This window comes from Diceros bicornis, chromosome 1 (genome assembly GCF_020826845.1).
Source record: "Diceros bicornis minor isolate mBicDic1 chromosome 1, mDicBic1.mat.cur, whole genome shotgun sequence".
NCBI lineage: Eukaryota > Metazoa > Chordata > Mammalia > Perissodactyla > Rhinocerotidae > Diceros > Diceros bicornis.
The window spans coordinates 9,564,979-9,582,552 of record NC_080740.1 but is presented as its reverse complement, the minus strand read 5'-3'; the positions used below and the strand labels follow the sequence as shown (position 1 = coordinate 9,582,552).

Below are 17,574 nucleotides of genomic sequence, written 5' to 3'. Positions count from 1 at the left end.
CAATATTTTTCTTTTGTATGTGGAACAATTTCATAACTTGTTACAGATTTAGTTGCTCTCACCTCTTCTATTACGCCCCTTCAGGTTACAGACATCACAGGATGAATGGAAAAGAATAACAAGATTCGAGATAAGGATCTGCATGCTGAGGGAAGAATTCAGCTTTCGAATTATACAAACACATTTTCAGTATTGCAGACATCAAACTTTGGATTGCTTTTGAGAGACTGAATATACAAACGGATAATACCAGACCACAGATGACAACAGAACTCTGACCCACAGCCTCTGCAGCAACCAGTTCAAGAAGCCAAACCACAATCTCTTTACCAATCAGCCCAGAGACTGGGCTTGCTCAGTGACTGCCAGCTTCCCTAATTTTTGCCCCTGCTTCCAACTCAAGATCAACCAGAGAAAGCCAAATATGCTCCCCAAAACCAGTTACACGGGATACCGTGTTTCTAGTTAGCCTGCCTCCAATTTTTCCATGCCTACAACCCCAATGAGAGCACACCTGAAGCTTTTCCTTTTTTTTTTTTTTTTTTTACCAGAAAGTTTTCCTATGCCTGCCTTTCAGTTTCTGCCAAATTCAAGTGGTGGTGGCTGACTCCCTTGCTACAGCAAGCCCTGAATAAACAGCCTCTGTTTGTCCTCATTTTTGTAATCTTTACTTCCACACTTTCAAGAGAAATGAATCTCCTCTTGCTCTATTTGCCAGAAAATTGATTATTAGTTCCTCATTTTCCAATAGTGTCCATAGGGATTTGTTAAAGGGTTGACTCTAGTAGCATCTAGATGGTTGGAGGGTTTCTAGATTTGTGTGTAAGTGGTCTTACAAATATTAGTTTTATCACTGCCTCCTGCTGCTTGTAATTTGATGTGTTTGCCCTTCTTAGTAGCATTAAAAAAATCAAGGAAACAAAGATATTAAGGAGAGTTTTATTGTACATATAGACAGGACCTACAGTTTTACATTTTTCCAAGTCTACAAAAACTCTCAGAGTAGAAATTTCCTTGTTTCTGTCATACCAGCAGACAGTTTATTTATAAATTGGGAAAGTTCACTTTCTGCTAAACTGAGGTAGAGCTGGTGGCACCTTAATATCTTGGCCTTTCTCCAACTTCTTTTCACAATCAACCAGGTAATTGACTCCATCGATGACTATCTGAACAAGCTCAACCTTGGACAGTGAAAAAGATGCACAATTAATTTGCAGAGAAGACACATGCAAGGCATTGATCAAGAGGAACAATACTGGGACAAATGAGAACTTGTCGTGTTAGACGGACTTCATAAGAATTTCTTCCTTGTCCCTATTTCCCTAAAGGATTGTGGGAGGACAGGTGACTGATGGTCACTGTCAGACATGGGAAGCAGAGATATCACAGGGTTTCTTTCAATCTTTCTTTAGTTAGGATAGGATTACTACTTTGTGTGTGAGAACTTTTTTCCTATACAAAAACCGTTAGTTTCCATCTCGGACACTTTTTCCCCATCAGTCCCTGCTATAAAGTAACAGAGTTTGTCTAAAGGTAAAGCTACACAGTGACAACCATGTTTTGTTCTTTGGCTGGGATCTCAATTCTGACCTGCCACTAAGCTATCCAAACACTGAATATGCTACAGTTCAGATATTATCATTTACACAGTGGATGTCTTTCTGCAAAATTGTTTAAAATCAAACGTTTGGCAACTAGATGATGATGTTTTCACCGTAGCAGGCAAGTTTGCTACTTAAAGGAAACTTTGTGAATTACATAAAAATAAACTTTTAAAAACGCCTGCTTAAAAAAATATGTTAGAACTTTGGTTTACAAATACTGGTTTTTCTTAAACTAGAGCACATCTACCTATGAATTTTTTCCTGGGATCACCTCCCAAATAAATTACTTGTGCTGCTCCTGAAGAGACCCAAACCAAGAGAGTAAGGAATTAGTTAATTCCAGACAGCACTGAACCATATGATATAACTCAAGAATGAACAGCAAGGATGGAAGGGGTCTTTGAGTGTTACAGCTGAACATACGTGAAGCATGATGGAGTCCAGTCCCCTCCCCAGCTCTTTCCATGCATAAGGAAACTGAGGCCCGAGAGAGGGCTGTGTCAGAAAGCTAGTCATTGCTAATCAAAGAAACACAGTTTCTGCTTATCCAATTGACCCATCCCAGTGTTGGACAGGGTGTGGCGAGATGGGTCTCTCAGGCACTGCCAGTGGGACTCTATCTTGGTATAAATCTTCTAGTAGGAAACCTGGTCATAAGTAAGGGCCCCTCATCTTTAACCCAGGAATTCCCTTCCTAGAAATATATACTAGCTAAATAATAAGAGTTGTGATTAGAGTCACGTATAGAGATGGTCAAACAAAATATCAAATAATCAGGGAGATATTACATAGATAATAGACTATCTTTATGATGCTGTCATTAAAATCAGGTTTTTGAAGAATAATTAATATTGTGGGAAAATGCTCATGATGCAATATATTGGAAAAAAGGTATAATATCAAATATGTGTTATTACACTAAATTTTATAAAAAAACGTTTTTTGAGTAATTGTAAAAATGGAAGGCAATTTAGAATAATGTTTGCAATGGTTATCTTAGGGTTGTTAGATTTAACAGGTGGTTTTAGTTTTTAATACTTTTTTATATGTTTCTAGCTTTTATAATGATCACCTATTAACTTCTAGTTAGACTTAAAAAATTATTTTTAAGTTAGACTTAAAAAATTATTATACTATGTACAATAAAACGACTACTTTGCTTTCCAATAATAAAAACCTAGTTAATGTTAGCAGCAGACAGGGCTAGGCCCCAGATCATCTTTCCTCACTACCCCACGTTATTCAGTAAATTTCAGAAGTTGTGGCTTTATGGCTGCTTCCTCCTCAGGTACTTTACCAGAGCTGGTAGCACATAGCTGACTGAATTGTTGTGAGTGTTTCCTCAGTTTACTGGTGGGGATACAATGGGCAGTGAAATAATCAAAAGCTGGCAAGAAAGAAGAAAGAGCACCAATAATCCAGATTTAATAACCAGCCACTGAGTTATTAACAGTTGTATGTTATAAGAAGAGGCTTTTAAATTAATGATGGACATAACATGTTCAATGGGAGCACATCCAGATAAGTTGGTTGACTTACTGAGATCCATATTTGCTTGGGATTCAGTTTTGTTGTCGTTGTTGTTGAGGAAGATAAGCCCTGAGCTAACATCTGTACCAATCTTCCTCTACTTCATATGTGGGACACTGCCACAGCATGGCTGGCCAGTGGAGTAGGTCCACGCCTGGGATCTGAACCCATGAACCTGGGCTGCCAAAGTGGAGCACACGGAACTCTAATCACTTGCCTACAGGGCCAGGCCTGGGATTTAGCTCTTTATGCCTCATCTCATGCATTGCTCCAGGCTTACGTATAGTTTATGAATCCTATTCATACTATGTATTCACAGAATCCTAAGGATGATTTTATGAGCACAATGTTATATATAGTGCATGCCTTATTTGCTCTCTTTGGCCCTAAAAATGAAATTTTAGAAAGTATCAAGTATCTAAAAATGCCAAAGTGAAGATGATAGTATGTGGCTTTCACCAAAGGAAATTCAGAATCAAGAGAAAATTCCACTATTTTGCCACCCTCAGAGAGATCACACACGTGTCCTCTGCCTTCACAGTGATAAAATACTGCTTCCTTTAGCATAACAGAGCTCCTGCTGCTGAAGATTGCTGGACTAGCTCTCAGGGGCAGGCTGGTGACAACAGTCCAGCTGTGACTTCCTTTACATGCCTGTGCATTCTCACTTACATAGTACCTGCCTTTATGCAGCTATTTCCCATGGAGGAACAATCCCACAGAATGAAATGCTACCATGACTCAGGACTCAGGGGAAAGGGGAGGTCTCGAACTCTGTGAATGAGATAAGGCTGTTTAGGCTACCTCTCTTTCTCTTAGGCTGATTTCGTTAGTTCACGTTCAGAAAGTGAGATAGCTGTTACCTCTGATCGACCAATTCGATCTATGTTGGAAATATCATATACATCCGCCACTGCTGCGGTGTCCACACCACCTGTGCCACGCTTCTGGAGTCTCAGGTTCTCCAGGATCTTCGAAAAGCGTGGATCCTAGGACACAGGATAATACTTAGCGTTGTAAGCAGTAAAGTGGATTCGCCATCATCGGCACATTCACTTAGAAAAGACATATAACGCGAGGTAATAACAGTTACCATTTATCAAGCATATATTTACTATGTACTCGGGCACTGTGCTGGAACTTTTAAACTTTACAACAACCCCATGAAGTAGGTGTAGCTTTCACCCCCATTTCACAGATGAGAAACAGGCTCCGAAGAATTAACTTGTCCGAACTCACACAGCTAGAAGGTAGCAGAGCTGTTATTAACTTCTATACCACTTTTCTGACATCCGGATGCCAGCTTTGGGGAGTTTGTTATTCACCAATATATTCACTGATGCAATTAAACCATGAAGTTAAATCACATCAAATCATTTTCTTAGCATTGGAATTTTGAAAAACAAAAATTTTCATACTTTTTTTGGCAGGAAGCACATCTTCTAAAATTGTTTTAAAGTATTTGATTCACTTGATGAGCTGTGGCAGAAATTATTAGTTGCCCACCCAAATCCTTTCTCCTTGTCATCCACAGGTGGAGCTGAGGAAGTGACCACTGGCTGAGTTCTTGCTAACGGAACGAGCAGAAGCAACGTGTGCCACTCCCAGGCCTAGACTTTCAATTTCTACATGGACACATCTGCCTGCTCTCTCCCTTTCCCATGAGCTGGAACATGGGGCCTGGCTGTGACCATGCACAGGGGACAATGCCCTCAGACAGCGGTCCTCCAAGTGTAGTTCCCTGACCAGCAGTGTCAGATCACCTGGAAACTTGTTAGAAATGCAAATTCTGCAGGCGGGCCCAGCACTCTGCAATTTTACAAGCCTCCAGATGATTTTGATGCAGGCTCAAGTCTGAGAACCTCTGCATGAGGAGAAAACAGAGAAAGAGATGGAAGGAACCCCAGGGAGCAGAGCAGAGCAGCCTGCCTACTATCCGGATTTGTTATATGAGGGAAAATTTAAACTTCCTGGTCTTGAAGCCACATCCCTTTCTTACAGCCCTTTAACCTTTTATCCTACTGATAACAAATGTCTTTTGAGGGAAACTTAACTCTTTCTCATTATTCCCTATGATAGGTGCAGAAAGTAGGGGTTAATGAACAGGCGGTGAGGTTTTCTCCCTCCACAAAGCAGTCACATCTGAGTTAATCCTGGCGGAACCCAACAGGGCTGCTGGCTACATAACATTACCTTGCTGAGCTTTGGGATCCTAACGTGGACACCAGCCCGCAATCCTGTGCCCAGGTTCGAAGGGCAGGTCAGAATGTACCCGAGGCGCTCATTCCACATGAACTCCCAGCCTCGTTGCTGGATTAAGCGTTCTACCTAAACCAATGAACAAATGATGGAATTCTCAAATATCCGTTCATTCAGCACAACCCAAACACCAGGGAGCGACATGTGTACTATATGTTTGCCGTAAATGAAATTTAGATAAATTTACAGTACTTCTTTAATAGAAAATGATACCTCTTCTATCAGAATATTACAATGGTCCAACTGAATTAAATGAACCACGTAAAGCACTGAACACAGTACCTAGCACATACTAAACACTCGATAAATATCAGTTGCTGTTATTATTTTTCATATGAGGATAGTAGGAGAATATAGGAATTCTCAGCACGTAAGGCTGCGGTCAGGTTACTTATGAACATAGTTACATTCTATGCCGTCTCTATGCTTGGAATTGCCAAGAGCACTGTTAAAGAAACTAGAAATATGAATGATCCACAGGCCTCCCCAAACCATTCTGGACTGGGAAGGGAAGCACAGGAACTTGCTAATGACAAGAGAAAGTCATCCATTTTTTGAAGCCCTGCCCTGGAAGTCCCACCCCCAAAGACTGCCACCACCTCTAGAAAAAATTAGCCCCATCTTGGAAGTCTCTATAGCATCTTCTTTCAAAAATAAAAAATAAAGAGATTTTATCTTAATGACTATTCAGAAATCTCTAACATCTTACTTCTTTGAGTCCACGACAGAATCGCTCAAATACTCTTTTCATATTGCCTCCTTTTTCCATAGAGATTACCCTGGTGTGGTCTTCCTCATTAATCCAGATGAGAAATGTCTTGTCGTGATTATGCCTAATGAAGAGAGAAATATGGCGTTGAGTGTTAATTACATTTGTTTCAACACATGAAAATTCCCATTACCTCTGTAGCTTGATTGCTTCATTTCACCTTCCTCATTTCCTAGATGGCCCTAATCTCTTAATTGTGCCTGAACAAGTACTACAAAATAATGTTACCTTGACAGAATGAAGAAGACCAACTCCAACCCTTAAAGATGCCGTGTTATTGCCCAACAAGCATATAATTTCCCTAGTTCCTCAGACTAGAATGACAATAATTCAACTATGTTAATGCCTTTGACACTAACAAGAGTATTTTGTCTCCTAAGAGATTCAACCAAAATCTTGTGATGCTTTAAAAAAAAAAAGATTTTACCCGCAGCCCAAGATATTTGGGGTGCAGAAGATTTCACATATGTTTGCTGTATAGATCCTGCCTAGCTACCACACTGAGCAGCTGCTGATGAACACTTTTATCTCAGCTCCTTCGGGTAGTGTCATAACAACCCACCAAGGTACAGGAATCAAAGTGGATTGAGGGATGTTGGCCAAGATAAAATATGTGTACACTTGATATCCATTTTTCCTTGTAGGGCTTTGCTTAAATCCTCAATATTTCTTTTTCATTTTCTGCTTGGTGTTTTAACGTCACGAAACAGATTCTCTGTGAGGTCAAACAATACGAAGCTAATTTTTTCTTAAAAACATAGTCTTTTTTTCTCATGCATAATTCATGCAAACCAGCAAACATTCCTACACATCTTAGAAACATCACAATACTTAGGATTACACACACATACACACACACAAACAATTTCTAAGTACTCTATCTTCTCCATTTAGCTCAAGCTGGGCATGCTGTCAAGTGCAGGTCACAGCAACCTCAGTTAGGACGAGCAGGCGATCTGAAGGAGATCCTCTGCACACATTGCACACAAGAAAATACTCCGTCCATACCAGATTCCCCTGGCATCTGGCCAGTCACGGGCCATCCCAGCACATGTTAGTAACGGGGACACTGGCTTATCAAACAGAAAGTGGTCCTGCAGGCCAAAAGGGACAAAGCAGAAAGGAGAAACTGATGATCAGACAGGAGTGCAAGTGCCAGGTGGCCAGGTCTCAACTTACCACCAGTGACGGCTGGGGTCTCTCAGGCAGCGGTTCTCAGCCGTGGCTGCCCATTAGGATAACTTGGCAGCTTTAAAGAAAGCACTAACACCCAGTTCCCGTACCCTAGAGATCCTGACTTAATTGTTATGGGGTGTGGTCTGGACATCAGGATTTTTAAAAACTCTTCAGGTGATTCTAGTGTACAGCTAAGGTTGAAAACACCGGCTTAGCCTGGATGGAAATACTTACTATGGAGTGTGTTTACCCCACCAGCCCCAACCCTATGCAGTGGCAGAGCAGGCTATCCTGAAAAGTCTGTCTACACAGCCGCCGTTCTCTATGTCTCTAGCATTATTGGTTCATTTATTATTATCATTCTTTCCATTTAAACATATTAGAGATGTAAAATAATGACCTATAAATAAAAATAGCCACCATTAATTTAATGCTCACTGCGTGCCAGGCTCTACGCTACGTACTTTTAATTTATTTGCTTTAATTCTCGAGCAACACTGTGAGGTAAGTGTAATCATTCTATTTTATAGGAAGAAAACTGAGACTCAGAGAGAGAAAACAACCTACCCGATGTCACGCAGGTAGGAAGCGAGGAGCCCAGTTTCAATCCTCATCCTGTTATGACTTGTGCCTCTAACCACCTCAACATACTACTCCATACATCAAAATCAGTGTCAAGAGACTGACATTTTTCTTCATGTGTACAAAGTAAGAATATGAATACGGATACCATACACTCAAATACGATTACACTGAGGTCAGAAATAAAAAGGATATGGGGAGGGAAGTCTTTCTACAATGTCTAAGAAGTGGAAGAGGTCCGAGACTTGAGCCAGGACAGGCCTGTGGACTGCCACTGCCCAGAAAACAGTGTGACCCTTAAGCTGGAAACCAGAAGTGGCTGCTGGAGGTGGAGGAGGGCTTGTTCTGTAACAGGGCAGGCGGAGGAGTGGCCTGATGGCTGCAGAGACCAGAAGACTGAGGCCCACAGTCCATAAAGCTGGCCTGTCTGGTTTGGAAATGGGGCATACTTTGTGGATTACATCTTCTGAAACGATAGAAATTTGTTTCTGCTCTTCCTTGCGGTTCAGTTAAAAGTTAGCTTTGAAAATGCCATCTTGTTTTAGCCACGCTATGGAGAAGAATGTCTACTCTGGTGTCAGGGTGAAGCTGTGGCGGACACGTGGAGGCAGCAGGCATCCCAGGGGCCAGCTCCAACGCCAGTCAGGGCAGGCCTTCCATGTGGATAACTTCCTTTCCAGATTTTCCTAGCTTCCAGGACTTCCTTTGGGTGTGGTAACGGAGACCATCCCTCAGGCACAGACAGGATTTCCACACCCAAGTGTTCCTATTCATCAACAAGCAGGAGGAGCCTCCATTCACCAGCCCCACCCGCCGATCCCCAGCCCACCAACTCCATATTGGAGCTTCCTCTGCAGATTTTATGCGTAGACTATTGCCGTGGCTTGACCTCAAGTTTTAGGGCCTCATCTTCCTTCCTTATTGTAAAGAGGCTGAAGCCCCAGCAAGCTCCCGGCCAGGGCGGAGGCCTTAGCCCAGGGAGAAGCCACACTGCGCGGTCAAGGCTCTGGGTGCAGCCCTGCCCCAGACAGCCCCGGGAAGGGGTTCAAGGGCCACTCACGTCGATGAGCCTCTGCTGGTCCTGCTCCGTCATCTCAGACAGCTTGTAGTAGCGGCCTGCCAGGTCGCCCTTGAGGCCCTCCAGGGCCGTGATGGCCACGTTCTCCACCTCCCTCCGCTCGGCCCGGGTGCAGGCGGGCGGCAGGCTCAGGCCGCGGATGCTGCGGCCCGTGCGCACCCGAGACGACAGCACGTAGTGCTCGTCAAACTGCCCCTGGGTGATCTGCAGAGCAGAGCGCGGGGTCACCCAGCCAGCCTTGACCACGGTCCTGCCACAACCACAGTGGGTTCCAACCCGCTGATAGGCAGTATCCCCTGCAAGGGACCCCTGGGCACTGCACTGCGCACATTTGCACAGCTGACATACTGGGCACATTCTGGAATTCTGGGGGCAGGGGCCTCAGGGAGAAATAAAGGGCAGAGCTACTTCCTACAGCGCCAGGTTTCGGATGGAAAAGGGAATTGCTCTAGGAAAGACTTAAAGTTCTTGGTGACCAACACCAGCCTAGTGGTATGTATTAGGGGAAACAAAGACTTTGGGACCTTCCTGACCCTCTGGGGCCCTCCGGGGAGCACGCTGTGCCAAGGGCCATCATGGAGCTTTCAAGGGCATCTGACCCCGGGGCCCTTCTCTCGGGTGCTCCTCACCTTGGGCTCTGGGGTGCCGGCTTCATGGGAAGGTGGAGGGGGGCTGGAGCCTACCTTGGATGCATCCAGATCCGTGGGGTGCTTCATCACCCGGGGGTCATAGCCATTGTGCCTCAGTTTGATGACGGGGTCAAAAAGGTCGGCAAACACCTGCAGGAGGGAAGATGCTCCTGTTTCCTCTTTAATTCGTTCAACTACTATTAAAAGATGTTCCTTTCACTTGCCCCTTTTTACCTTAAGGGCCAAAGCTGATAACCTGCTTCTCTGAAATTCTCAGTGCTCCCATGCAGGAAATGGGTGCGAGAGTGGATTGGTGGTGAATAATAATAGTAATAATAATAATTGGTTTAGACCAGAGAAAACCTCTGTGAGCCCCTTGGGAGGGGGCAGGGCTGCAGGACTCTGTCACCGTGACCTCCTCCCTAATGATCATGCCAAGCTCACTGCCATCAGACTGAGCAAGAAAATCTCATGTTTAAGAATTTGAGGGTTTTCCCCAGAAGTTCTTGTCTTTGTGGGATGAAAGAAGCTGTCAGGTCAGAGGTTAAGCAGTTTTGTGGTCAAAAGGGAAGGTCAGGTTCTAGAGTTTAAGCAGCATAATAAATTGGTGGAAACTGGCTGCACCAGAAGAAAAGTGCCCAGCAGCAGTGAGGGCAAAGCAGGGACTGCTCACGCTCTGCAAAATATCGTGTACAAAATCTATTTTTAAAACACCAAAAGCTTCAGGAACATCCTCGAGGTAACATAACATTAAGAGAAGTCATAACAGAGCACCCTGCAGCCTTTGGGAGCGTGGGAAGTGGGTCCTGGGAGCCAGCTCTAGTGTGCTCTCTGGGAGCCCAGAGTTTTGCACTGCTATCTGTGAAAGAGCTACCAGTCTTGTTTATTCAAGGTGCCCCCCCACCCCTCCTCTTGATGGCTGCCTTCCCAGGGCACTGCCTTCAGCTCTCTGCAACAGAAGGGTGCAAAAAGGGTGGACCTGAGGGAGGAGGGCTGGAGGCATCTGCCATGACCTAGAGGCTGCCCCGTGGAGCCGGGCGCGTGGTGGCTGAGCCCCCTAGCAGCAGACGGCGCTGTGCTTCTGCACCCAGGAGGATGCGGAGATCATGGGATCTCTCCAAGAGACTCGGTGAACTCAGTAGTCTGGGCTACAGTGGCTGTGTAATCAGTAATTCCCAAACTAAAGACACACAGCACCATCCTCCTCCCTCAATAAAGCCCGGCCACAAACACATCATCGCCTGATGCCTTATTGGTGAATGCACATCACCAATGAATAAAAACACAAAAAGATTTTGTTCTTCTATGTACCAATTCCTCCCCTTGACAAGCGCAGAGAACTGCGTCATGGGACTCCTTCCTCCATGGGGAGGGATCCTAGAGCAGCGGCCTAGGAGGCCTTGTCCCCGGGAAGCTGTAGACCTCATTGTTCCAGAAAGCATTCTCTTTATGGGAGCCCTTCCTGAGGAGGCAGAGAGCTGGCCCCAGGGAGAGGAGCAGGGCTCTGGGACCGCGCACTTCTCCCACACCCGGAGCATCCCCACCTCAGCTACCCGACAGCAGTTTTACCTCATAGGACTCCTCGTCCCCAGCCACCATGCCCACCGTCTTTATGAAGGGGTGGCCGGGGTTGTCCACGCCCGTCTGGATACACTGGTCCAGCGTGTAGCCGTTGGGCGTCACCTTGTTGCGGAGCTTGGCGTAGATGGCGGGAGTGAGGCACTCGGCCATGCAGTTGTTGTGCTTGCGCAGATCCGGGTAGTCGGCGCTGCGGGGAGACGGCGTTCAGGGCGCGGCCCCGAGGGATGCGCCTGTGGAAGGGCTTCTTTCTGCCCACCCTCCCACAAGGCTCTCTTCAGCCCCTGAGCACAGGGACCCTTGGCGAGGAGTCACAGCAAGTCACGAGACTTAAGCCAGAGAAAGGGACCCGGCCTGCCTAGGGATCCCATGATGCTGGCTCAGGGGCCCACGGCCTGGGGCTCGTGTTCATGGGAAGAGGAGGTAGAGGGGAAATAATTAGAAGATAAATCGAAATCATATGCAGAATTGTTCGTTTTTTAACCCAGAAGTTTTGGTAAAATACAACAGCCACATTTGGGTTCCTTAGGTCTTTGGTGGAGAGGCTAGAAACCGTGCAGGCGGAACTACATAGAAATTCGTCTATCCGTCTTCTGTCTATGATGCAAGCTCCATGACGATCTGCTTTGTTGAGAACAGTGCCTGGCTATCGATACAAGCATTCAGTAAACATCTCTTGGAATAACACATAGAAAGAAGTCAAATAAGGGTGCTGTCCTACCCTGGGAGACGCATTAGTTGAAGAATAGGGGATTCAGGACCACCACAGCCTCAAACCCAGGTAGTCTCACCTCAGGCATTCCTGAGATAGCTGGTGGGTGCTGGCAATTCCCTCAGAGATCTGATTCCCACAACAGCCAGTCAGTGTCTCTGAGAAGCACCTCAGGGTTTCCTCATCCCTCTCATCTCCTCCTGCCTATATGGAATCCCTTCAAGTCAGCCCTCCACTTCAACTCTATGCAGTGTGTGATGTCTCATCCATCGCAAGTTTCCCAGGGCTGAGAAAACAGTCCATCTTCAGAAAACACTCCACTTCGCACCTGCAACGTCCTTTAAAGCTGATACTTAAAATCAGTACCATAACATCACATTTTCCAGAAGGAGGTACAGCATGAGTGAGGCATGGGTCTGGAGTCAGGATCCTTGGGTTTGCATTTGGCTGCACTAGCTGTGTGAACTTAGGCACTACGTAATTTTTCTAAGCCTCCATTTCATCACAAAGGGATCTTAGATGAATAAAATAGATACTCCGTGTAAAGTGCTTAACACATATAGAAGTGCTCCACAAATGTTAACTATTACTATTATTACTATTCAACTAGACTGCAAGCTCTGGGCAGGAATGATGACACTACACTTCCTTGTATTCCCCACTGTGCTTAACGAGTCTCAAAAACGATTGTTAATTTGACTTAATCATCCTCGAAGGCAAAAAGAGGGACGCTTGCTGACAGTTTCCGGCAGGGGAAAGCATATTTCTGGCTGGCATTTGGAGTTATTTTAAAGCCAAGAGAACTTACCTTGGAGGGAATAGCTTGTGCTGCTCCCGGGCCTCAGCACACACATTCTTCCGGTTCAGCAGGTACCCGGTGGTCAGGGCACCGGTGCCCATGGTAGCAAATAGCAATGAAGCATTGCGGCCAGTTAGCAGCTTAGAGAAGGTACTGGCCATCCTTCCTCTTGGGTGAGTGTCTGGAAAGCAGAGAAACTGGATTAGACAGCCTTCCAGGACGACCCTGAACCACAGCGTGGAGATCAACAGGCAAGAGAAAGAACCTCAGGAGCCATAGCTCCTCTTGTGGTTTGTTTTGTTTCTCTTTCTTCCTTTCTCCCCCATGGCCCTTCACACTGCCTGGAAAAATCTAGGTAGTTTTAGACATTGTGAATGTCAAACTGCCTGAAGTTCATGCCATTTTCTCCAGTAATAGGATACAGGAAAAATACACAAAAACAGGGGATTTCTACTTCTGGCTGTTTGACAGACCAGGTGCTCTTTTGGACTCTGCCACTGTATCACAGCTAGACCCTGAACAGGGTGGACTGCTGGGCCTGTAAGAGGTAGAGGAAGTCTCTGAGGACACTCTCCTATTCCACTCACCCCAGGTGAGTTGGTGTCAGAGCTCAGAGTAACAAGCCAGAAGTCTGGGTCATCTTGAGGGCAGATGCCCATTTGAGCACTAAGGTCAGGATTCCAGCATTGAGGCGGGGAGCTGAGTCTATGACTCCTCTAGTGAGCTGGGACCCTGGAGAGGGGCTCAAGTGGCCCAAGGTCAGCAGACCCTCAGCCCCTGGCTCCCAGTTGAAGTAGACTCACATCCTCCCTGAGGAAAGTGTACTCAGTTTAGGCCCTGGTTTAAGATGAAGATCAAGCAATAAGCTTTTAATCAAAGATCACCAAACACCAAGGAGGAATGGGAGTCAACAGAAGACACGGTCACAGATTTAGACCTCCAATGACTGAAGATACTGGAACTGCCAGACAAGAATATTGATTAGCGGGCTGGCCCCGTGGCTTAGCGGTTAAGTGCGTGCGCTCCGCTGCTGGTGGCCCGGGTTCGGATCCCGGGCGCACACCGACGCACCGCTTCTCCGGCCATGCTGAGGCCGCGTCCCACATACAGCAACTAGAAGGATGTGCAGCTATGACATACAACTATCTACTGGGGCTTTGGGGGGAAAATAAATAAATAAAATCTTAAAAAAAAAAAAAAGAATATTGATTAGCTCTATGTGGAATGTTTAAAGAAATAAGTGATGGAATCACAATGATGAGAAAGCAACAAGAGACTATTAAGAATGACCAAGCTGATTTGAAAGAGAACCAAATTGAACTGCTGGATACAACACAGTTGAAGACAGAATAAATAAACTGGAAGATATATCTTAAGAAATTACCCAGAATGTAGCACAGAGAAATAAGAAAATGGAAAATATGAGATATAGGTTAAGAGATATGAAGGACAGAATGATAAGGTCAAATAGACATCTAATTGAAGTCTCAGAAAGAGACTAGAGAAAAAGCCATATTTGAAGAGAAATGGCTGAGAATTTTCCAGAACTGATGAAAGATAAAAATCCATGATTCTAGAAGCACAACATAGCCCAAGTAAAATTAAATCTACACCAGGGCCAGCCCAGTGGCATAGTGGTTAAGTTCACGTGCTCCACTTTGGTGGCCCCGGGTTCACAGGTTCAGATCCTGGGTGTGGACCTAGACACAACTCATCAAGCCATGCTGTAGCAGGCATCCCACATATAAAAAAGTAGAGGAAGATGGGCACAGATGTTAGCCCAGGGCTCATCTTCCTCAGCAAAAAGAGGAGGATTGGCAACAAATGTTAGCTCAGGGCTCATCCTCCTCACAAAAAATAAATAAATAAATAAATAAATTCACTCCTAGATAAATAATAGTCAACTGCAGAATATTGGTGACAAAGATATCAAAAGCAATCAGAGAAAAAAGATAGTTCATCTACAAAGAAATGAAAAACATTGGCTGATTTTTTAACAATGAATAATGGAAGCCAGAGAAATGATATCTTTAAGGGGCTGAGAGACAATAATTATCAACCTAGAACTGGGGACCTACTAAACTATCTTTCAAAAATGAGAATGAAAAAGGCAATTTAAGATAAAGAGCAGATGGATAACAAAGGAACTACCAAATATACTTAAGGACGCAGGAAATAGACATCAGAAGGACAGCCTGAGATGCAGATAAAATGGAGAAAATGTATAAATTAAACTAAATGTTTATATAACATCAACAAGGGATGAAAATCAGGATAAGCATGCCCAGATGGATACCCTGCTGTGTCTGTTTCTGCCCAGAGATCAGAGTGGACAATTAATCCCCAGCATCACCCAGCGAGGAGCTATTTAATGTGGGTTGTTGAGTGGAGAACAATAGAACAGGTAACTCTCGGTACTCTTCTTATGTTGGTCTCCATGATGCCCAAACAAAGGGAGTGTGGAAATTTTTCCCTAGTATTTAGAAGGTTCCCATGACTCTGCTATGAGATTCTCCAAGCTTAGGCAGGTTGGTTGGCTGCAAAGAGCCCATTGATATATATGCTTGTGGCTGGAAAACTGGGCTCCCCAGTGCAGGATAAACTCCTAATAAGGTAAGGTTGGCATGGCCTTACACACAATTTTAAGAGTAGTCTTCTGAGGTCCACTTTCTTCCTTGATAGCATTTTGGGAACTGGGATCAGTCTATCAACTTCACGCTTCCAGATTCCCCACCTGTAAGCCTCTGCTTAACATCTTTTTGAGCAATACTAGGGAGAAACTTAAATGTCTCAACAAAAAGCATCAAAGTCCTTGAAAAAATTTAGGAAGTAATTTTTCTACATTTGCCCAGGAAATCAGATTATCAGACAGCCTTTCCTCATGCTACCATCTAAAAATAATTCCCTGAGTCCTAAAGACAGCATGCATTACTTTAGTAATAAGCAGGCAAGATAAATAGGCCATTTCTTAAAGTTGTCCTGGGGACTTGTAATGGGCCAACATTAATCTCATCACACGTACTTCTTTGATCCCTACTAGACTTTGGGCTGTTGTCTCCTTCCAAGAGCAGGTGAGGGCTCCTTAAAGAATTGCACCGATGCTTCCTGGTCCTCATGTGTGGCAGGTGACACTAACATACATCTTTCAGGCCAATCTTATCTGCTGCCACAACCTTCAATCTGCTTCCTGAGCGGAGAGCAGTGCTGTCATCTCTGAGTTTTACCATGGAACTCACCAAGGAAAAGAAGCTTTGTCCGAATTCTTTCCAGGCAATACATGGGCCAAAATGTTAGCCAGGACACAGTCTCCCTAAGCTAACAGGATATGCATTCATTTCTATGGTGACTCAAATGTCTTGAGCTTTAGTTTTCTTTCTTTAATGTGCTTGAGCACTGATATGTGTTTGAGAAGATAAATCTTTTTTTTGTGTGTGTGAGGAAGATCAGCCCTGAGCTAACATCCATGCTAATCCTCCTCTTTTTGCTGAGGAAGACCAGCTCTGAGCTAACATCTATTGCCAATCCTCCTCCTTTTTTTTTTCCCCCAAAGCCCCGGTAGATAGTTGTATGTCATAGTTGCACATCCTTCTAGTTGCTGTCTGTGGGACGCGGCCTCAGCATGGCCGGAGAAGTGGTGCATCAGTGCACGCCCGGGATCCGAACCGGGGCTGCCAGTAGGGGAGCGTGCGCACTTAACTGCTAAGCCACGGGGCCGACAGAGAAGATAAATCTTAAAAAGCAGAGTCAGGAGGAACAGGAAGGGATGGTGTCCACGTGTGGCCCACGGATAGCTGGTGGTCTTCAGAGGTCTTCCTCCCTGTGAGGGTGATCTGTGGCTATCTGACTCAAAATATTAATGCTTGAAATGTCATCATACCCATAGATTAGAGTCTGGAAATAATAATATTAATTTACATCCAAGAGCTCCAACACTGCACTGGTGTCTGGCCAATGACGTACGATTCACGCCAATGATCCCATGGAGGCTTTGGTCGTAGCAAGCCACGCAATCGTGGAGCTGAAATTCTTTAGTGTTCCTGCTTTGACTCCTTGTAGAGAATTCACCCAGACTCAAAGTTTTGGTGAAGTGAAGAATTCCTGCTTCCTAGATTCTATGTTTTTCTCTCTCCAAGACACAGAGACTTGAGTTTCACTATTGAGGTCCCAACTGATAAACTTGGGTGTGAGATTGAAACAAGAGTCTCATTGAACAGGCTAGTGATCTTAGGAATGGCTGCGCCATGCTCCCCTAAGACCCAGAGCCAGGCTTGCAATGAAATCAGTTTCCTCATGACTGAACTAAATCTCTCTGGCATGTTACAAGTTAGCCTTTGAAAAGCTGCAGAGGCAGAACAGGGGTTTGTCCTACAGATTTCTCTGTTACGGGGGAGGCCCCAAATACTACCTAAGCTCTGTCTGCAGCTCGGAAGAGGCTCGATTTGTTATTTGCACAGATGGCAACACGTGGTATAAATAAGTCACGCTGGAAAGGGGTATGTAAGAGGTAATCTGTCCACCAAGTGGTCAGTATTTGGCTTTGCCTAGTTTCCAACACGTGGCTTTATAAGTCAGTATATCTTGTGAAACCACTGGGACAAAAGTTTGGAGCATAAAGAAATCTGAGGCTCAGATTAAAAATCTGAGGCTTCTTAATTGTTTTTATTCCCTCTACACCCCGAACATTAGGACGACACCCTGAACTGTTCTGGTAGGAGATGGCTGAGGGAGGAGCTGAGGGTCCCGAGCAGCTGCGGGGTTTCTCCAGCACCCAGATCCTCACTGTGGGCTCCCCTTTGGCTTTGCTGTTCTCTGCCTGACAGCTTCCTTTCAAGTGGGCATCATTCCCAGGTTCTCTGCA

At 45.0% G+C, this 17,574-nt stretch overlaps 1 protein-coding gene across 1 annotated transcript; it reads right to left on the bottom strand.

The window, feature by feature from the left end:
* Nucleotides 1-938: 938 nt before the first annotated feature.
* Nucleotides 939-12,888, bottom strand: CKMT2 (creatine kinase, mitochondrial 2). Its single transcript, XM_058525966.1, has 9 exons — nucleotides 12,726-12,888; nucleotides 11,197-11,395; nucleotides 9,682-9,777; nucleotides 8,981-9,202; nucleotides 7,171-7,256; nucleotides 6,103-6,226; nucleotides 5,328-5,462; nucleotides 3,998-4,123; nucleotides 939-1,181 (listed from the first exon to the last, which is right to left on the bottom strand). The coding sequence occupies exons 1-9, from the start codon at nucleotides 12,875-12,877 to the stop codon at nucleotides 1,062-1,064; spliced, it is 1,260 nt and encodes a 419-aa protein (XP_058381949.1). The 5' UTR covers nucleotides 12,878-12,888; the 3' UTR covers nucleotides 939-1,061.
* Nucleotides 12,889-17,574: the final 4,686 nt, after the last annotated feature.